We start from the raw sequence: 23599 nt of genomic DNA, 5'->3' as shown, positions 1-23599 counted from the left end.
GTGGTCAGAAACTGCTCCTTAACTATAGTAAGCTATAGGATAGTAGTGACAAGAAAAGGAAAGAGGAAGGGAGGAAGGGGGAGAAGAAAAGAAAAGAGAGAACAAGAAGGAAGAAAGAGAGTAATAAATCTTCATACATATAAGGAGACAGAGACAGAGAAGTGCAGCTGAGAGCAATGAACCCACAACTTCCCTAATAGAAGAAAGAAGAGAAAGTCTCAATGAGGCAAAGAAACTTCAAAGTTCTTCCAATGCCCACTAAGAAGTAACCCTCCTATAATGTAAATTTCTTCTGCCTGATGAAGGCCAGATACCTTCAAAATACAGAAAGACTCAGGTGAAAATAATTTTTTATCTACACAAGAGCAACTACTACTTCCAAAAATCTAGTCTCTAATCATAAGTGTGCAATCAATGAATAATGAATGCCTGAGCATTTCAGACTCAGTGTAGAGGAACAGAAAAGAGTTATTGAAGTTACTGAAGTTATTGATAATAGTAACCTACAATGTGGTACAGTAGAAAGCATAGACTTTATATAGCGAAGAGCTAGTATTTGAACCCAGACTTTCCTTCATGAATTCTCAGTGTTTTTGTTTTTAATTTCTAATGGGAGCTAACAACAACAACAACAACAACAAATAACAATAACAATAATAATAATAATAATAATAATAATAATGTCTATTTCACATAATTTTGGGGAAAATCAAGGAGAGTTTTGTATAAAACTATTTGTCAATCATAAATGCCTACAAATTGTAAGTTATTTCAAAATTTCATTTGTATTTACAATCCAGTATCCCTAAAGTTTCTCCCACTGATAGAGAATCAATTATCAATCACTTCTATAGTTGCTGTGTAACAAGTTGACTTTCTGCAAGTTTATCTGTGTGGCAAAATACACTCAATTTACTTCAGTCACCACCACTTCCATCATTATTATTCATTCTATCTCTGCATCTTATACACACACACACACACACACACACACACACACACACACCAAGTCTGTGTCAAATTTCTCAGCCTGGGACTTAAGGCTTCTGTTACCTGAATGCTGCTTTCCTCTCCCTCAGAGCCTGCTCCTTCCCTGTTAGAACTGTCCTCTGGCCATTATTCCCCAGATGAGAGGACACATGCCCCATCCACACTTGTGCTGGGGCCCCACCTGGACACTCATCTGCATACCTTGTTTGTCCTTTCTTTGGGGCATTTCAAGCCCTTCCTGTTCCCCAGCACCTTTCTTTCCACCTTGCCAGCCATGATCAGCAGGGCATCCTTTGTCTTCTTGAGCTTAACTGCTCTTACAACTTGTTTCTCACATTTGCTACTTGGTTTCTGTGCTGTCAGGTTCCCTTTTATGTATCTATCCTGTCCCCCAGATAAGATTGTAGGACAGAAAGAGACGAGTCAATAGTTCTCTGAAAGTCAAGCATCTAACACAAACCCCATATGTCAGATAATGAGCATTTCCAACATAACTCCCATGATGTACTTATGGGTACAAACAACACAAAGAAGCCAGAAGAACCTTTATTTGCATTCAGCTTGCTTCACATGTTATTTTATTTAATCTTTCCCAAAAGTTTGTGTGGTGTAATCATCATTTTCACTTCCCAGTGAGTAAACAAAGGCACTTGAAAGTAAGTAACAGGCCCCAGGTGACAGCTAGTGCTACAAGGTGTTGTTGAGGTGAAAGGATCATTAATTAGTCTGCCATGCTGAGGTTTGGACCTAGGTATGGCTGACTTAACAGGGTTCCATTCCTGATATTTGCATAGACCTGAGGAAATCATTTTATGGCACTGAAATCAGTGGTCTTAGAGTAAGAAAGATTAAACTTGCTACCAATCTCTCGTGAAGGAATGTTACTAAGATCAGAGGACTCATGTTCTTAACAGAATAGAAAAGTCTTAATAAATCAATGATATATATATTTAATGTTGGAGTTCACCAAAGTATTTCTTTAAATTGTTCCCATTTTACAGATGGAAAATTGAGATTAATTTTAATGTTGATATATTACTATCAACATATGCAAGAGGATCCAAAAGTCATGGTTTCTCTTTTCATAAAAATTATGTTGATTATCAATAAGAGAAGAGAATAATTTAGAGTGATTTTCTTTGATGAGAACTAGAGGGAATCTTATAGCCAAAAAAGGAAACTAATGACACTGGACAATGCATTATACAAGGCATTCTTTGTGTTTTTTTTTCTCAGAACCAATGCTGTTGACATCATTTATCATTTATTTAAAAAAAAGACATAAAGGGCAAATCAGGGTTCTACCAAAAATATAAGCAAGTATTTCAATCCATAATGGGAAGATAGTACTTTGGGAAATTCTAATCTTGGTTGCAAATGTCACCACTGCAATTGATCTTAACTAAAAGCAGACCTCTGTCAGAGTGCTACCAATGACACATTGCTGACAATCAGATTCAAGATTCAAGACAATGTTGAGAGGGAAACATTGAAGGAAAGAGTGCATAAGGTACAACCATGCGCAGACTTTTCATGTTTATTCTTCATAGGCATAAACTAGGCCTTCCAGCAGAAAATGAAAAATAATCAAGTATAGCAATATCTACAACTATCAAGAGTAGAACACAGACCCAGGGACTTACAGACAGATGCAGTCATCCACTCCCAGGTCAACAGACACAGACAGATAGACTGACACATGGATTTGGACAATAACACAGACAAGGATCTACAGACATACCTACAGATACACATACTCACAGATAGACACATTCAGACTGAAACACTGACACAGACAGACATGAACAAATGCACAGACACAGATGCACACAGTTAGACCAAGAGCAGGAACCCATTCCCAAAGACATAAACAGATGCATGGACAGACAACCACACAAAACACGTACACAGAAGCGGAGCCACACACCCAGACAGACTCACACACAATGAAAAAGACACACATAAACCTGCACAGAGATACACAACACATGGTTCACTCACATGCACACAGTACACTCATGTGGAGCCATATTCGGCATTCACCAGGACACATAGGCAGAGACTGGCATTGGGATGAAAGTGAAGTTCATCAGCTACTGTGGAAACAATGTGGGATTTGAAAACAGTGACTCTGCAGAGCCTCAACTTGAACACTAACTGGGTACCTGTTAGCAAATGGTTTGAGCTCTTAGAACCTCATCCTCATTTCTACAAGGGGAATAATAAAAAATTCTAGGTGGAAGGAGGGCTATTAGAATGGAGAATAATTGACAAATGTAAAGAAATATTCTGCAAACAATTAACTCCCCTGATAAGTTTGCAACTGGCAACTAAGCTTTCTAAAGTAAAGAGTGATTATATTATCTACCTCATCAACTGCTAGAAAGACAAGTAAGTCTTTTTAAAAAATGGAATTATCCGGAAGTAACATTTCATATAAAATAAAAGTATAGAAAGTTCTATTATAGGCATCAACTTAAATCAGTTAATATTATGTCAAGTACCTACTATGTACAGGCATGCCTGGAAAACCAGTGTTCCATTTAATCATATATTCTGATCAGTCAAGTTATCATATACAACATACCACAAAATGCAGCATCATTATTGCAAAGATTATAATATATAACAAAATCAGCACCACTAGAGTGAATTTAGCACTTTGTGACCATATGATACTTCACAGTCACCACCATAATCATCTTAGGACCACCTGAACATTGGCTTGGAATCTGGAAAGCACATAGGATGGCATGACAGGAAGATGGGGTTCTGGTCCCAGTCTCATTAATACCTTATAATTGGATGTAAACAATTGCTACATGTCCCTCTGCTTCAGTTTCCTCATCTATAAAATGAGGGGCTGTACAAAATGATCTGGAAAGACTCTTTTAGTTCTAATGTAACTATTCTTATAGTGTGATGGCTTAAAGAAGTGCTGGGTAATGGTGTTTCTGTGAGAAAATGCTAAACTTACACGTTTTTACTTCCATAAAAATGAAAAGTTTCCTAATTTACACCTCTGAGAGGAAAAGATCTATCATCACTGGACTAGGGAAAATGCAGTCAACCTATGATTCTGTAAGGAAAGAAACTGATTAAGACATTTTTTTCAGAGTCCCCCAGAAATCTATGGACAGATCAGACATTAGGTTCCTAGTCTTCGGGGCAAAAATCCCAGAGGAAAATCTTCAGAACCTATGGAAGCCAACACCCATGAAATGAGACATTGAAATTTGAAGAAAGTTCACCCAGCTTTGAAGGGAGCACCTTCCTCCTAGCACAGGGAATCCAGGCAAATCTACTGTTCAAAGATGGACAGGCAGTAAAACAGCAGATTTTCAAGTGGAAGCTTATGGTTTTCTGAGAAGTCTAAACATCAAAATTTAGGTTTTGTTAGACTTAGGAGCCATTTGTATTATCTCAAGGGGCTTAGTGAAAACAGGAAAATAGTTTAGAATCTACTCAGCCTTCACAAGGTTGTATTTAAAACTGAATCCAACTTTAAATGTTCAAGTTTTACTGGGCTTTAAAAAATACAATTTGTCATTTAAACAGTCTTAGTCTTACTTTCAAAAACACTTCAGGCCTAATATTTTGTTTTGATGATAATCATAACTATATATATTTTTCTTTGATGTTTATTTAAAAAAAACTGGAAATTCCTAACAACATGTATGTTGATTTTTTCCTTGCAACTTAAATATTTAAAAATTGTTTGCAACATCAAGTGGATTCTAAAGTCCACCTAATAGGAATCGACCTAATTTGGAGGTTGAATGTTTTTCATGAATAATTTATCAATTTCTTTATGTGGGACAATACAGTGTTAAGTTATTTGATACTAAGTTTGTGATATATACACTTTGTGTATCTACTAGAAAAGTTTACAGGTTCTGTGCTCAGCAAGGGTAGGAATGCAAAAAGGTCTAAGGTGGGTTTAAATAAATTTCAAATGGAAACCAGGTTCGAGGGCACATGCCTGTAATGCCAGCAGCCTGGGAGTCTGAAGAAGGAGGATTGTGAGTTCAAGGCCAGCCTCCGTAATTTAGTGAGGCCCTAAGCAAATTAGAAAGATCATATCTCAATATAAAGAATATAAAATGGGTGGGGGATATGGTTCAGTGGTTCAGCGCACCTGAGTTCAATCACCAGTACCAAAACAACAACAACAACAAAACAAAAGAACAAAAACAATAAATTTAAAATACAGTTCTACCTACAGAAAAGGTCTTGGAAATCCTACAAATGAGAAGGGAACAGGCTACAGTTTGTTGATTAATCCTCCAACAGCTAAGGGAACTAAGTATAATTAATCACAGACAATCACCCCTGGGCTCAGCAAGGTCACAGAGATAGCAAGTCACAGATGCAAAACCTGAAATCCAGGTTACTCTGAGTCTAAAACACATGGTCTTTTCACTCTTTCACGCCTCTCTAAGGGTCTCCCCGGATTAGTACTTGGATTCTTCTTAAAATGTATTTCATATTAAATGTGCCTGATCCGCAGACATCTTCAGTGACTCACAATCATCTAAAAAGATAAAGTTTACAGTATCCCTGGCAAAGATCTGTTTTAGCCTGACTTTCAACCAATTATGTGTCAGTATGGGAAAGACCCCTCATATGGTTTTCTCTATCACATAATCACAACAATCCCTGTGCTTAGAAACTATGACTATTTCTAGGATAATCTTAATCAAGTGGATGGGAGAAAGTAGGAAGGAAAGGAAGAAGCATGAGGTGGAGGGAAGGAGGGAGATAGAAGAAAGGAAGAAAGCAGAAGGAAGGGAGGAAACATTTAATTAAATGCCTAATATGTATATGATATAATTTAGTAGGAGGTTGGATACAGTAACATTTAGCTCTCAAATCCTGACATTTTTACATATGTGGAAACTGAGGCTGAGATATTAACTTAATAAGTGATAAAGCCAGGATTGAACATTGATGAACTTTCCACTACATACGTTCAATGTGTAGTAAATACATAATTTTAAAAAATGGAATGGAATTGAAAAAAAAAAAAAAGCATCTCCATGGGACAGAGCATAAAAAAAAATGCAGTATCAGCCACATTACCTAAACTAAGGCCCAAAAAATAAAAAGCTAAGTAAAAACTGATCCAAAAGATAGGTAAAAGCTTTGTTAAGAAACAGCCCTGCAAAATTATTGTAGTTCTCCAACTGAATACTGAGGAACATTCTCACGTATGTCTCAAGTTTTATGAGGACTCATAGGAGAAAATCCAGGTTTCTCTTGAGAAGCTATTTTTTATATGTAGTAGAAATACTGCTGATATTGTAATATATTTCCATTTAACTTGGTTACCAGGAAGCTCACAATCAAGTCTGTGACCCCCCTGTTAGCAATTAAGCAAATATGAATGACAAGAACTTTTGTGCCTTTAACCTTTATAATATTTACCTTATTTTCCTGCCATTAATTTTTCTTTCCCACTATCTTGCCTATTTAGTTTTCATGTTTTTATTGTTTTTATACTACAGGTATCACCTCAAAACACTCAAAATCTGTTTTTCATCAAGGCAATTATTAATTGCTTTTTTCCTTACTTCAAGTAGAATAAAATCTCTAGTTATTTCTAAACATAACAATGTTTGAACAGTGAAGACTTTTTTAAATTAAGGAGAATGCAATTAACATATTAATGCAGGTATACGTATGGTATGATCTAGAACAGCACATATTCAAAGAAGGCCCCTTAACAATCTAAATTCACTTTGAAAGCTTCCACTAAACCAAAATTATTATCACAATAATACTGAGACATCATTTGCCCTTTCATTCCTTTTCTTTCTTGAGTGTAAAATGGTACTCATGAAGCTAAATGGCAATGATAAAATTAGAACACCAAAGCAGATACAAGATTCTAGCTGTTTTCTAATAAGCCAAACATTAAAAAGATTTTTTAAATGTAAAACAAAATGCTGGCCATGGTGTCACATGCCTATAATCCCAGCAACTCAGGAGGCTGAAGCGGGAGGATCACAAGTTTGAGGCCAACCTCAGAAATGTAGTGAGGCCCTAAGGAACTCAGCAAAAGCCTGTCTCAAAAAAAAAAAAAAAAAAAGAGCTGGGGATGTAGATGAGTGGTTAAGCACTCCTGGGCTCAATCCCTGGAACCAAAAAAGTAAAACAAAGCTATCCTTTTGTTTTATTATTTTGAAATATATAGTGAATATTCAATGATATTATTATCTATATCAATATCTAATGGATCTATTATTGTTATTTAAAACAAATCCTCTTATTTTCAGTTTTAATATCTAGTATATGCAATGATAAATATTGCTAGATATATACCACATAAATCAAAACTGTTTAGGGACTTTAATAATTTTTAAGACCAAGAATGTTGAAAACAACTGTTTAGAAAGATGAAAAAATTAGATCCAAGAGAAGGAAAAATTACAAAGTACCTGCCATAGTGGGAGGTTAGGTCCATAAAATGCTTGTAATTAGTAAATATGTTCCATATGTACCCAAACCAACAACTTCCAGAAAATGTATGTAGAATTATTGAATTTTAACCCTTTCCCTGGGAGATATATTAACTGGATGTGGCATTTGACTCAAAACACTTGCAAACAAAACTAAAATTTTAGACTGGATGTTGTGGTACATGCCTGTAACCCCAACTACTCTATTGGCTGAAGCAAGAGAATCACAAGTTGAAGGTCAACCTGGGCAACACAGAGAGACCCTGTCTCAAGCACACACACACACACACAACAAAAACACCTAAAACTTTCATGTTTGCGCCCACCTCCACCTCTATCCTTAAAAAGTATCTTGAACCTTGTTAACCTGTATAAATTCTTACCATTCCTTCTGTTTAAAATCCAAAGAAGAAAAGAGCCAAACAAGTTTTGTTTTGTTTTGTTTTTAATGAATTAGGTCTTAAACTAGTAGCTAGGCAACCAATCAAGTAGCCCTGACAACAGAAATAAAAAGAACTTAATGATTACATTCAGCCAGGAGCCCACAGACTACACAGCATAGCTGCCCAATATTATTGGTTCAAATGCAAAATCCAACATTAATAAAACTTACATTGCTTTTTTCCTAACTTTATAGCATTTTTGATCTGTGTATGTTCTTTTAGAAAAACACTATCACAAGTATAAACATAGCTATTTATTTCAAAGAAATATGCAGGAAGCACATATGTCTAGGTAGACTTCTTTGGCTCATGATTTTAACATTCACTTCATTAAAATTGATGTTTGGAACTCAGATGTATTTCTTGGCTTCGATTTTAAGTAAAATTGCTCTATCAATCTCATAGAATTGTAGGGGACAAATGAGATGATGGAGAGAGGGAATGCTGGAGTGAAGTGATCAAGAGCTGGTCTTGGTTTCCTCATCTGTGAAACAGGAATAGCAATCCTACCTACATCCCTGGATTTGGAAAGCTTTAAGAGAGATAATATATGTAATAATAGTTTTGAAGCATAGAAGCACTACAAAAATCTGCCTTGTCAAGTACTACACAGATTGTTAAAACTGACTACCGCTCTGATTTGCAAATGAGGATGATTAAAATTAGAATTGGTCCCTTGCTGTACAACTTCTAATATGCTCCACATTCCTCACAACACCCATTATTGTCATCTTGGAAAGAGACTGACATAGATAAGTACTGCAAGTAAACATGTTTGTCAACTGCTCATAAAAATGATAACCCTGATTAATTAGTACTATGTATATCTTTGAAAACAACAAAAGCTCACTAGTCTGTGAGCTGTATAAAGAGCTCATTCATTCCAAACACACGTTGCTAAATAATTTGCTCACAAGCTGCTTTCATTTATTATTGTACAGCTATATTGATCTTCTGTCTAAACTTATCCTGTCATGCAACAATGAATATCTGAATCAATTGTATAAATAACAAGGAGCTATGGCAATTGACAATGAGAAGCTGAAGATATCCAGTATGTTTTTCTTTTCTAATAAGAGGGGGCAGTATTACATCAGTATAATACTGATGCACTATTCTGATATTTGGTAAATATGGATGAGGAGCAAGAATCTACACTTGTAAAAACTGAACAACAGCTTTTCGACTAAATAAGAACAAGTTTACAATTTTTCTCAATGATTGGATAATTATTTTCCTATTTTACTTGATTGAAAAAATACCATTTTGGCATGATAAATACATGTTGTTAACAAGCATCAGGTTTTAAGTATTTTTTAAAAATCACACTGGATTATGTTTTTGTGGAATTATATTAAATACTACATTAAATTAGTAGGGACAAAGGCTCCCTAGCACTTTAACATAATCATATTTAAACATTATTACTACATGCCATATCCTAGCAGGTAGCTAATATATACAAGATACTCTAAGAATGAAAAAGAAAAACACATATGTTGGCTTTGTATGAAACTGTGTGTTACCATTTTACTAGACTTAGCTCTGTCTTACAACATTGTGGTTCTAAAGAACAAGTTGATCTATTTGTCACTGGACAGATGATAAAGTAAGAAACAAATTTATGTTAGTTGAGCATCTCTTGGGCAAGGCATGTACACTGTATATCTTTTCCTTAAAACAACCCTTCAAGGAAAGGATAATTACCTCCATTTTATAGATATGGTCATTGAACTCAGACAGGTTGGGTAATTCATTTAGGTAACACAGTAAGAAAAGAGCACAGGGAGAACTGAGACCCAAATTGGTCAACTTCAAAATCCATGTTCTTCCTCTCTCTCTTTCTTTTTTGAGTACTGATGATAGAACTCAGGGGCACTCGACCCCTGAGCCATATCCCCAGCTCTATTTTGTATTTTATTTACGGAGAGGATCTCACTGAATTGCTTAGCATCTTGCTTTTGCTGAGGTTGGCTTTGAACTCGTGATCCTCCTGCCTCAGCCTCCAAAGCCACTGGGATTACAGGAGTGTACCACCACCAGAATCCATGTTCTCTTTAATCTACTAGATGACCTCTCGTTCTCCTGCTGCTCCTGACCTAGTCTCTTCCTTTGTTCCTTTGTCTGTATGGGCATCATTCAACCTTCTGTTTCCTGACTATTATCTTTCCAGAGCCAGAACCAGGGTACATCATGGCAGGGAAGAATGCCTATCCAGACAGAAAGTGAAAAATGTACAGAAATGACAAGGATATAGAAAGCAGGGAACTTAGCACTTTTCTGCTTCACAGCCTGTGCTTATTCCTTGCTTCATTCCATGAAAGGTTAAAAATCACCAATGTAGGGCTGGGGATGTGGCTCAAGCGGTAGCGCGCTCGCCTGGCAAGCATGCGGCCCGGGTTCGATCCTCAGCACCACATACAAAAAAAGATGTTGTGTCCGCCGAAAACTAAAAGTAAATATTAAAAATTCTCTCTCTTTCTCTCTCTCTCCCTCCCTCCCTCTATCTTTAAAAAAAAATCACCAATGTAAAAACTACATTTATAGATAACAGGCTTAAAGATATCATGGAATTTAATACTGTTCTATAAATGGAAATACTATTACCTAGAAATTAAGAATGCTGAGATTTAATTCCTTCTCTGTCATGAATCCACTGTAACTGTGGGTAAGTCATTTTCTTTCAATAGATCTCAGTTTCCCCAAATGTAAGTGGAAGCAATTGCACCAGATCAAATGTGATGTTCTCTCCAATTCTTCCACACTGTAGTTTAATCCCACCCATATACTTGGGCAGCAGGTAAAGTGTGACAGTTGTGTCCACAATAGTTCATTTTGACATCTAGTGAGGTCAAGCATTTTCTCAAGCAATTCTCAGAAGATGAGGGGAATAGCAGCTCAGGCCACATGGATATAGATGGGTCATCTGCCTATTTATGAAAAGCTGCGAATGGTATGTAACCTGCTGGCACATAATACTTATGCAAGAATGTTGCTCTAACCAATTGCAGAGTCAGCATTCAAATATCAAGGTCAGAAAAGATACAGAACACACTTCAATCAGATCAGTTAACTAAGAAGGCCCAACCCTATCTCACCCTCTCTTTTTATCTAGATGCCCTTAGCTTAGCTCTGAGGACATTTAGAAGCAGCTGATTAATATTCTGCTGTGTATTGTCACAACTAAAATATTCTCTATAGAAAGATGTCAAAACAACAAAATTTGGTAAGCAATTAACATATCATATGATCTAATTGCACTGATACTTAGGGATGGAGAAGGCTGGTGGTATTGGTGCGGAAAGCTAAAACCAGGGCAGTAACTCAGACTTCTGCTGGCAGGACATGCACAGAGGTTATGTTAAAATGATGGAGCATAACAGCTCCTAAGGTGCTGTTACAGTCTATTGTCCCCACAGTCTATATATTTAACAGACCCTAAATATCTCATAACACAGCCAACCAGAACAACTCCATTGGTGCCGTTCTGGCCGATCAAGTCAACAATGTTTTATTTTAAAGTGCCCAAACAAGGATTTGCCCAATAAAGTGAAACACACCATGGGTAATTATGTATATATGTGGACACATAAGTGAGCCTATATGTGGTATAAAGACACAGGCTTCCTATGCCTGGGTAGTAAATGTCAGCCCACACTGATGATATGGTACAAATCTGTCTCATACATATCTCATGTTACCAAATGTAACTTGCAACAGTGGTCACTGCAATGAACTGCCCAGATCCCCCTTCAGAACTGGAAGATTTATCCTGTCTGTTCTTGTTAGCTAGCCCTCAGCTGTCGGCCCTCTTTGGCATTGCCTTAACTGAAGACAGTCGCCTCACCCAAGGTCATGTCCTCTTCCCAGGGTAGCTCTCATCCAAGCACTGGCTGAAACAAGTATACAAAAGCTCACCCTCTCACCCCATTGAGACGATTCTGAATGGCCAAAGGGTTGCCCGAGGTGAGGCCTTACTTGAGACTTTACCAAAGCAGAAACTCTCTCTCTGCCCAGTCCTGCTTTGGTCGTCTCCCTGCCACAGGTGGAAACCCCAAAAGCACTCCCAAACAAGCCTGCCACTAATGTCCATCTCATGGCCTGCTTCCCAGGGAACCCAAGTGTGGGTCACATTCTCTTGTAAAGAATGTCCACATTCCTTTGTAAGAGAGAGAGGTAAGCTTAATAAATTATGAGGCTTTATGACAGCCACACTAAAAAACTATCTAAAACTGTATTATGGATTATAAAAAACAAATTCAAAAATCTAATTTATGGGTTTTTACATTTAAGGAAACTGAGATAATAGTTCCAAGGTGGCCAATTTTGAAGACAAACTTAATTTGTCACAATCCATTTTCTAGTTTTTATTGCACGTCATATACTTATTCTTTTGACTCAAAAGAAAATCTAATTCTCAGGAAAAGACACAGTGCCCCATGGAATCTCATGAATTAAGATGGGTATTTTAATCATAAGAGATCCAAAGATACCATCACAGGGGTCCTAAAGTAATGTTCTTAATTTATTCTTCTAACCACAACTAACCTAATAAGGAAGGATTGATATCTACACTATGCATACTAAACAAAACCTACAGAATCACAAAATGTATGTTCAGAACAGTGACATTATTCAGGAGGGAGAATGTGTGAAGGGAGGCTCAGGAACACAATATCCCTTAATATAATGAACTTTTCTAGTTTCCTAAAATCAAGCCCAGTACAGTTATCTACTGAGTCAATGACTCCCAGGATTTCTTGGTTCTGGAGAAACTACTCTGCAATTTACTTTCAGGGGCTCAGTAATATTCAGCATAAATTTTAGGTCAAATTTGGATCTTTTCAATGCTAACCTAATCCCTCATCTTTGTTCCATGTCTTCCAAAGCAAAATAATGTTACATCATTTCTAATCTTAAGACTTCTTCCTCCCAAATGAATTAAGAACAGTCAATGAGAAATACTTAAAATTAATCTGCAGAATTTAAAGTTAATAGTGTTTACATTTGAACTTCAACATCAATTGATGATACAAACTCAAAAATATTTGGTGCTATGGACTGAATTTCTTTGTCTTTTCAGATTCCATATGTTGAAGTTCTAATCCCTAATTTGATGGTAATTGGAGGTGGGTCTTTCAGAAGTGATTAGGACTAGATGAGGTGATGATGATGGAATTAGTGCCTAAGAAGATGAGGCAACCTTCATGTGAAGATATAGTGAGATGGTGGCCATTGGCAAACCAAGAAAAGGACCCTCACAAGAACCTGACCATACTATCAGCCTGATCTTGGACATATGGCCCATGGAACAGCAAGAAACAGATTTTTGTTGTTTGAGGTTAATGGTATTTATTATAATAGTGTCACCAAGTATACAAGTACATATGGGATATGATTTTAAAGGTATATGTAACTTTGCCCCATATAAGAGATGTGCCATGGAGCTACTCAAGGTCTTCAAGGACAAGCAGGCCCTCAAGTTTATGGAAAAAAAAAAGCGGGGGAGGGTAGGGAAACACATCTAGGCCAGGAGGACATCAGAGGAATTAGTTAAGCAATGTCCCAATGTCCTGACCACCATGAAGAAATTGGGTATCAAGAAGGACTGAACATCCTCTTCAGTTTGTATATAAGAAAATCTTTACAGATGAAAAGAAACATACACTATACAGTAATCCCCTCCTTATTTGCAGTTTTGCTTTCCAGATTTTTAGTTACCTGCAGTCAACCATGGTGTGAAAATCTTAAATAAGAAATTCCAGAAATAAACAATTCATAAGTTTTAAATTGCACACAATTCTGGGTTCTATGATGAAATCTCATCATAGATTTGAATCATTGCAGGACTTGAATCATTCCTTTGTTCAGTGTATCCATGCTATGCTGGAACGCTACCTGTCTATCAGTCACTTAATAGCCATCTCCGTTATCAGATCTGCTACCCAGGTACACAGTGCTTGTGTTCAAGTAATCCTTATATAGAACCCTAAAAATGCCTATCCCTTCTCTTTATTTCATCTCACCATATAGCCATTATATCATATCTCACATCATTGCAAAAAGAAGGGTAAGTATAATATTTTCAGAGAGAGCACATTCATATAACTTTTATTACAGTATATTATTATCATTGTTCTATTTTATGACTGGTTACTGTTGTTAATCTCTTACTGTGCCTGATTTCTACATTAAATTTCATCATAGATGTGTCTGCACAGAAAAAATAGTATATATGGGGTTTGGTATTGTCCATGGCACATCCCTTGAAGATAAGGGAGGACAACTGAATTTGCTGTATATGTTCAAGGGTCATTTATTATTTAGGTAATGGTATGGAGAAAAAGTTCAGGCAGCACCTACTCTGTAGCAGGAGTTAAGCCAGGTGCAATCACATATATCTTATATTATATCTTCAATGATTACCTTCATTTATAGATGAAGAAATTGAGGCTCAGAAAGGTTTATCAATTTGCCAAATAGCACATTGTGTATAAATGATAACTCAGTGACAACTGTTCTGAATGAGAATATACTCCCTTAAACTTCTTAACACTTGCTTGACTATGCCAAGAAATTTTCTGACTCACTAATGATTGTTACTACTCAAAGAAAATTTCTGAGTAATTAATGGAACTTCATGGGATAAAGAGAATTATTAACTTTTCACCATACCTCTTTCTGTATTATTAGAATTTTCAGTAAGAATGCAACTTTCATTTCAAAATAAATAAATAAAAATAAAAATAATGAATGTTAAAAATCACTGAACTTTTCTCAAAGTAATTTTAGGATTAACACTTGGCAAAACTGTAAGATTTGGGATGGTACATGTACCCATTCTCTTGCTTTTCACCCAATTTTCCACTTGGTATTCCATGCCAAAACTTTTCACTTACCTATGTCATAAAGCAGTTATTTACACAAAAATTGAATTTGTTATTATTTCATGGTATTTTCACTGAGCAGAAAACTATCTTTGGTGAAAAAAAAAAATGACTGTGTATCTCTGGTATCAGAGTGGCAGAGATATTTAGGAATGAAGCTTTCTTCTTTCTCTTTAGTCCTGAAGCCATACACTACCCATATCCATCTACTTAGGAAGCTCTTAAAGAGGGCCTTTGCCTTGTGAACCCACTGCCACGGTTCCAAAATGGGATAAGGCATTTAAAAGGGAATGAGGCACATATTTATTGAGCAGAAGGAGGAACCAGCATGTATATGATTAGCTAGACACCAAAAGACCAACCACCATTTATACATAAAAGGCATGTATGGCTAGGTGTGGTGGCACATCCCTGTAATCCCAGCAGCTTCGGAGGCTGAGGCAGGGGTTCACGAGTTCAAAGCCAGCCTCAGCAAAAAGTAAGGTACTAATCAACTCAGTGAGACCCTGTCTCTAAATAAAATACAAAATAGGGCTGAGGATGTGGCTCAGTGATCTAGTACTCCTGAGTTTAATCCTGGGTATGCCCCCCACCCCAGAAAGGGGTGTCTTTGCTCCAAATAAGTGATGCAACTTGGAGCTATTCGAGGTCTCCAAGAGCAAACAGGCCCTCAAGTTTATCAAGAAAATGGTAGGGATACACTCCATGCTAAAAGAACACAAGAAAAACATACATACATGATGTTAACATGAGTAACTCAGTGCAGTGGTAACTGAGGGTAAAACCATATTCTTTACTAAGCTTTCAGAAGTCAACACTCTTTCAGAGCTAAACTTCCTAATCTGTGTAAGGGCTTTGATCACATACACACTTTGGGAGTCCCATTTGGATTTTCTCCAAAGTGAGAGAAAATACATTTCTGTTGTGTGAAGCAACTGAGTTTGTGGTCATTTGTCAAAGTATCCTGAGGAAACGAATACACCCACATTTCCAGACTCTCATATCACTGTATCTTGTAAGAAGGAAACACAAGAAAACATATTAAAAAATAAACACCCTGGTTACGGGTATGTATTCAAATGCCTGCAGCACATAGAATCACATACTTCTGACTTTTTTTCATGTGCAAATTTAAAAATCCTTTTAGGAATTGGAGGAACTACAAGTTTTATTCAGATGAATGGAGACTGACTAATGGAGACTCTGCCACATGCTAGAATTAGCAAGCACTGAAATGAGGAAGAGGCTCTTGGCCCTGAATTCATAAGCTATATTCCCAGTCTTGTTTGAATAGAAATATTTTTTAAAGATCTTACTCTAAAACGGTTACCTAAGACATTGCCCATCATGCTACTCATTTGTACCCATATAGTTCCATGTTGTTTTTTTTTAAAAAAAAAAACACTCTCATAATATAGCACTGGGAAAGTATTTTTGTGTCTTAAAAAAATAGTCATGTTTCATCCTATCAGATAATCAGAATTTTCTACCCCATCTACTAGAATAGCCTCAGCTACACTGCTTGTTTCCATGCTTCACCTCCTACAGTCTGTTTTCCCACAGAAAGCACAATGATGGATCCTCTTATATATAAACCAGATCATGTCAACATCCTGAACATAACCAGTCTAGGGATCCCCATTACACTTAGGATAATATGAAAAGCCTTTCCAGGGCCCACCAGGTCTAATATGCTCTGTCTGGGCTATCACTTTTTATTTGCATCCCCCTGCTGACTCTTCCCTGTCATCCCACTGGCTTCTATGCTTATTGTTCTTGTTGCCTGAAAAACCTTCCTCTTGTTCCTCATAGGTCACCATTGCTTCACTCAGGTCTCTAATCAATGTCACTTCCTCTGAGAGTCATTACCACTCCATCTAAAATAAACACCCTTCTCTTGCTTCTAGTTTCTCTCATGGCATTTATTCACCTCCTAACATTACACTGCATATTTAATTTCTTATTTCATCATTGTCTTGTTCCCATGCTCGAATGTAAGCTCTCCTAGAGCAAAAACTTTTCAGATTTACTCATAGAGTCTATCACAGAATAGGCACTGGATAAATTATTTGATGAAACAAAAAGATAAGTGAATGAATTTACAAATCGCTTTGTTTTGTTTTTTTGCCCTGTGTGACTGGAAAATCAGTATTAATTTCAATGGTTATGGTATCTTATTAGCCTTAATCATGAGCACATATGCTTTTTTTAAATATGCCAATCTCTGTTTTTATTCTAATAACATAATATATACACTTTAAGATACATTTCATAATGTGACAGAAAGACATCAATAGGCAGGTCCCACACTGTGTGGGAAAGCATGTCTTGTGTGTTTTGTTAATCAGCAGTAAATGGGACACATGACAAATTTGAGTAAAATACAAGATAGCCCTCAAGCTAGAAGCCCAAATTTGGGCTGAAAGTTGATATTTGGGAATCTTGAAAGAACAGATGACAGTAAGCCAATGGGTCTAGCAGAATCAGTGAAGGAGAGAAACCAGTTTTACCTTTTCATTCCTGCAGTTGTTAAGTCCCATATTATTCATGGAGGACAGTTTCCCATCAACACCATGAGGCTGTTGCTGCTGTTGCTCCCGCTGGATCTGTTCTCGCATCTTCCGAGCCTCCTGAATGGCTTTCATCACTGTATCCTGATCGCCAAACAGGGCAGGGGAGTTGAGACTGGACAGGATATCTGCGTATACAGGATGCATTATTAAAGGCTAGTGAGGATAAATTCATAAAAAGAATTACTCTCCACTCTCCTGTGGAATTCTGCATTTTCTGAATAAGGAAGGGGCATATTTGTTGGGAAAGCTATACAATACTATGCATAGAACACAGAAAGCCAGGGCAACCAAAGTGCTTGTCCCTTTTAGTCCTTGGAGAACAGCCCCACCACTCAAGTCTACATGGGTTCTTGCTACCCGTTTTCTCACAGATGAAGGTTCCTAGATTCCAATTGTGTATCTACTGGGGGAGATACCTCTTCTAGTTGTTTCCCCAGTCTGTATATGGCCTTGCTTTCTCTGGAGGAGTGGTGTGGTGTGGAGGATAGGGATAAGAGAATGTAGTGGGAAGGCAGGAATGTGTACCCCGGCACCCTATTATATTTGGTGTGCCCCTTTAGGAAAACTGTTTCTTTTTTAGAAGGAAACAAAAAAATCTATGAAGCTCCATGTGTGCTTTAGTGACCTCTGTGTGTATATGTTCGTGTGTCCACTGCAGGAGCGAGGGGGCAGGAGGAATGTTCTCCGTGTTCTCCATTCCCCAATTGCTGGCTGGCTAATGAAGCATTCTTCTCATCATGCAACCTCAGTTATTTACCAAGAGAAGAATGGCCCCCTCCCTACCCCACCCCCAGTACCCACTGCTCTTCACTCCCTATCCTCAAGATAGCTAAGCCAAGGGTGTGGGAACAGTTTTCACGTAAATACAAAGGCTCCAATAAAGTGAGAGTAAATATTTGCTTTTATTATATTTCATGCAACACAGAGGGAAAAGATTCAAAATGAAATTGACTAATGTTCTTTGATATCTTGCATTTTACTGTGAGCAAAATAAAATACTTTGAATAAGTTTTCCAATTCTACACAAAAAAGGGCAATTATTTGGGCTGGGGTTGTGGCTCAGCAGTGGAGCGCTTGCCTAGCATGTGTGGGGCCCTGGGTTCAATCCTCAGCACCACATAAAAATAAAATAAAGGTATTATGTCTGACCACAACTAAAGAAACAACAACAACAAAAAAAATTTTTTAAAGGACAATTATTTGATGAGTACTAATTTCAGCTTCTGTGGCAAATTTTAATGTCCACTTGCTTGAGGCCCAGTGGCATTAAGCATTTTCATGGCACATGTATATGGGCATGTGTGTTTGTGTGTGCATATGTGTACACCTCACATAGTCGGAAGGGACAAAGGAAACCAGACTACAATCACGCTCACATCACGTGTCTTAGATGTGCAGTGAATGTACATATATGTGTGAGTCTGGAAAAAATCCCAAGGCTATCAATGGGAAAATTTAACAAATCAGTTACTTTTTAGGACATTAAAATACACACACACACACACACACACACATACACACACACACATATTTAGTCTTGGGGCTTTTCTGATAAAAAGACCATTTCTATCCAATGTCATCTGGACAACAAAGACTACAGGTGCTATTGCTTCAGCCCATCTGCTGAAGTCTAAGTATAGAACTATAAGAATAGTCATCTCTGTCCTTCACAATTATCTGTACAGTAAACAAATGTGTTCTGAAAAAAAATGAAGAAGTGAATTATAGGAGGGCCATTTCAAGGTCAGGTCTATTATTTATCTTTGTGTTGAACTTTTTCTCTCATCTCACAACAATAAAGATCCAGTCAAAGGATGTTCTTCACATTCATATGCTGGAAATGATTTACTTCTCTCTGACTTGAGGTGAAAATCTCTGAATCCCTGAAGAAGTCATCCTGACACAAAATAAGAATAGGCTGCTGTAGAGATCCTCATATCCCAAATTTCAATGAGGAAGATATATGTCTCATTAACAAAAGATTTACTTAGTCTCAGCCCACTCAGTAAATATTTCAACTATGAGTTTACAAAAACAACACTGAGTTATGTGTAAGGGGACCTGGATTCTGGTTCTGGCTTTGCTAATTAATAGCTACAGTGTTGTGGGCAAATCATTTTACCCGTAAGAACCACAATTTACCTTACCTGTGTGACAAGTATCATAATCATGAATCACCTAACTCACAACCTTATTAAAATCAAATAAGCAACAATGTTTGTAACTATAAATGGCTATAGTTGCATGTTATTCTATCTAGCATAAGGAGAATTTTAAGCTATAGGATTCAATAATACAAGCAAGGTAACATGGTGAAGAAACGCTAGGTCTAGTCCCTAACCTTTTCAAGTCTCAATGTCTTTATTAGAATATTAAGAGTTATAAAGAATACAGTAATAATTTTAATGCTTTTTGGCACTCTCCTATTGACAGGTGTTTTCATATTTATTGTTTCATTATAGTATTTGTAAATGTGTAGGTATTATTTATTCTAGCCTTTTAAAATTGAACATCTTCTTAGGTACTAGACACTGTTCTGGGCACTTTATATACATTTTTCTCTTTTAATCCTCATAGTCGCCTATGAACTGAGGCATACTATTCCCCTTTCAGAGATTAGGAAACTGAATTTTAAAATATTAAATAAATTTCCCAGGGCCACTAGTCAGTAAAGGCTCTCAGTGCAAGCCTGTCTCATTTTTAAAACCCATGTTTTTTCCTCCGGAGTTTTCACACAGAGGTGTGAATATTCCTAGAGATATTTGACAATATATGCAGGAGTACAAGATATAGCTTCCTAGATATCAATGTTATTTCACATGTTATTGAAGTATGTAATTTATATTTATTTTAATGCAAAATTAATAAATAATAACATGTAAATTTCACATACATTTTGAAGAGAAAATATAAAATTTCAAAAGAAGGTTTAAACTTTTGACAGGCAGCATTGAGGCCAGGTCCTAAGGCCTTGGAGAGTTACTTTAGGTAGAAAGCACTGACAAAAACAGAATTTCTCAAGTCTGTGACTTGCTGGATCTAAGTCACCACCAATTGAAAAACCCATTCCAGCGGGATTTACATTAGAATTTTTTCCAAAAGTTTTAATCACCCAGAATACTAACTTGGGCTATGTTTCAATAGAAAAGAAAAGAGGATTATCTTTAAGGAACGGGTTGGAAATGAGGATCAGTTATCACTAAACAGGTTTGCTTTCTTTTACCTAATTCATAAGTCTCTTCCTGGTGTTGACTTTTCCATTTACCTAAAGAGGATCCTCTTCCCAAGTTTCCTCCAAGGGGGCTGGGGATGCCGCTTTTGTTTGGCAGATTGACGGGGCTGGTTTTGCTGGCTGAGAAGAGGCTCTGTGTGGGAGATGTTGGGGACTTCACAGGCTCTGCTGTCTTGGGTCGGGAAGAGAGATTCAGCGGCTGTGCTGCTGTTTCATCCTGCAAGAGTTTAACATAAATAATTATTAAAAAAAAAAAAAGACAAATGAAGCACATTATCACTTAGTAAGCCACAGTTATTTTACACCTCAGAGACAATGCTACATTCTCCTACAATAATAACAAAAGAAGCTAATTATCTACCTCCTTGAAGATTCATCGAAAGGAAACCTCATTAATTTCCCTGTGTTATGCTTCTATTTACATTAACTGTGTAGTTGGATCATTCTTTTTGCCAAATTAAAATCTGAATTAGCTCACATTACAGCTTAATTTCCTAATGTGTTTTCAGGGATCTAAATTAACCTAGGGCATTTACAAAGAATTATTTAAAATTTCAGTAGCTCTGTAGTGCTTTTGTGTTATTCTCTCTGAAAAGTTCCTGTAACTATAAATAGACTCTGCAGCTAATTTTTTAATATATATTTTAAATCAAACAATCACAAGTACTTTAAAAATGGAAACATGGAAAGTCTTCTTCTGATCTGGGCCCCAGCCCACAGAGCCACATGCCACACCATGGCTTCTATGTGGCTTTCTGGGTGTGGGCTCTCTTTGTGGTCTATATTCTGGTCTCTATTCATGTTTAAAATTAATTTTTGCAAAGAGCAAGCACACATTATAATTATGTTTTACATACTATGCTATACGCAATTTATTTTTCATGTTTAAAGTGATGTCTTGTTATACCCTTTGCTACATATATTTACGGAATGTCTATTTTAAGATGCATTTCCCTCTACACTGAGCACACTATTCTGCTATCTGGCTTGTAACTCTAGTTTAGCTAGGAACTTTAAAGCTAAGCTCCTTGCTTTCATTTTGTCTCATTTATCCTGCCATAAAATACCTGTAGCAACACTTCTATCATCCTAGAAATTTGGTTATAATATGAGCATATTCATTTAAATGTTCAGTTTTAAGATCTGCATTATTATGTTCTAAAATAAAATCATCAGCAAATGTTAACTCCTGTTTTGCTTCTGAGAGGCACAGAGAGCTGGATTTTAATGTCACCTTATTTGAAATACAAAATAGAGTTTGGTAACAGAACATTCTCTCCCTTGGTAAACACGGCATCTCGCTAGGGCTCTTTTTCTTCATCCATTAAAAAGAGGGTCTCGTACTAAATGATCTCTAAGGTCTCTTCCAGTACAAATACCACTGATTAAGGGGAACAAAAAGAGATGCCAGAAAATACCACTTGAGAAGGAGAACTGGAAAGAGAAAAAGAATGATAACATACCAAGTAGTCTCTGAAGCATTTCACATATATTGCCTCATTTAGCCACCAATAGCTCCATGAGGCAGTGGTATTCTACATTTACAAATGAGGAAATGGAGATGGGAATGATCAAAATCACTTCTCCAAGGTCATGCGTGATTGAAAGAATCTGAATTCTAATTTACTGAATTCCAAACTCAGGCCCCCTTTCTACCAAACTACCAGAGAAAATAATTCATTTATTTGATAACGTAATGATGTCCTAGGTTTTTGCTTTGTTTTCTTTTGGTCCTGGTAAGAAAGAGGCCTTCTGTCACATCTATGTTGTAATGTTTTTTTAATCTATATTTAGATATGGGACATGTTCTTAAGAAATAGTTATATGTATTATGGATGCCAAAATTATCTGATGTACTTAATTACAATTTACTTCTTTTTGTCCTCAATTCAAAGGATATTTAGACCAGTTAGTTCCTTTACTCCTATTTAAATAATGGTGATTTATATGCTAAGCATTTGATTAGTTTCTTCCATTTTTTCTTTTATTTGTTTTTAAATAATTATTTTTTTAGCCGTAGTTGGACACAATATCTTTATTTTATTTATTTATTTTTATGCGGTGCTGAGGATCGAACCCGGGGCCTTGCACATGCTAGGCGAGCACTCTACCTCTGAGCCACAATCCAAGCCCCCATTTTTTCTTTTAGTTAAGGTTCACTGCACTTCTAAAATATTTGAGTTCAGAATTTTTCTCAACTTTGGAAAATACTCAGCCATTATTTCCTCAAATATAATTGTCTGTTCTTTCTCCCTCCTTCTGGGGCTCCAATTGCAAATATGAGAGCATTTAAGTTGACTCAAAGTACTGACCAATCTTTCTTCAGTTTCATTTTGGATGGTTTTATTGTTATGTCTTCAAGTTCACTAATCTTTTCTTCTGCCATGTCTAAGACGTTACCAATCCCATCCAGTGTATTTTCATCTTGAACACTGTAATATCATTTTTAGACAATCAGTTTAGGTTTTTCTATATCCTGCCTTATCATTCATATGATTTCCTTAATCTTCTTGAATATATGGAGTTTATAACATCCTTTTTGGTTTTAAATATGCTCTAATTTATTACTTATAATATAATGATTATCATTTCCATCAACAATGTCACTGGACATGAGTATCACCTACCAACTCCGAATACAGTGAGTCCTTTTCTAACGTGGCTTAGCTACTGTTGGTTCTTACACCCTACCCTAGCCTGACAGAAACTCTGTGCTGAGCCTGGAGATAGGGGAAATAAATTCCACACACTCCTACTATTCTTACATGTAAGAAGCATAAATGTTTCTTCAGATTATATGTGCCTTTAGTCAATTTCCAGATTGCTGAGATGGAAGTTTTTGTCAACTTTGTCCAGCTTTATAGGTACTCTTTAGAGAACAGATTTGCCTATCTCCTCACTTGGGTCCAGCTAGAAGTGTCATATAATAGCTGCTTTTACTATTTTACCTGCTAATTTTATTATCTGTCATCATTTTGAAATCTGCTTGAAATAGCCTGAATTTTCTCTTCAT

General features: G+C 36.6%; 1 protein-coding gene across 6 annotated transcripts in view; it reads right to left on the bottom strand.

Annotated features, from left to right (window-relative positions):
* Sox6 (SRY-box transcription factor 6) overlaps nt 1-23599 on the bottom strand; it is a 577529-nt gene that overhangs the window by 59766 nt on the left and 494164 nt on the right. For all 6 annotated transcript variants that reach the window (XM_071616371.1, XM_071616370.1, XM_071616368.1 and 3 more), the window contains 2 exons: nt 20578-20803; nt 17292-17479 (listed from right to left, as the gene is read on the bottom strand). In XM_071616371.1, the coding sequence (XP_071472472.1) occupies nt 17292-17479; nt 20578-20803 (414 nt within the window). The remainder of the gene's footprint in view (nt 1-17291; nt 17480-20577; nt 20804-23599) is intronic.

This window comes from Marmota flaviventris, chromosome 9 (assembly GCF_047511675.1).
Source record: "Marmota flaviventris isolate mMarFla1 chromosome 9, mMarFla1.hap1, whole genome shotgun sequence".
In the NCBI taxonomy this organism is placed as follows: Eukaryota; Metazoa; Chordata; class Mammalia; order Rodentia; family Sciuridae; genus Marmota; species Marmota flaviventris.
The sequence above is the reverse complement of the archived record's forward strand: the minus strand, read 5'-3'. Positions and strand labels throughout refer to the sequence as shown.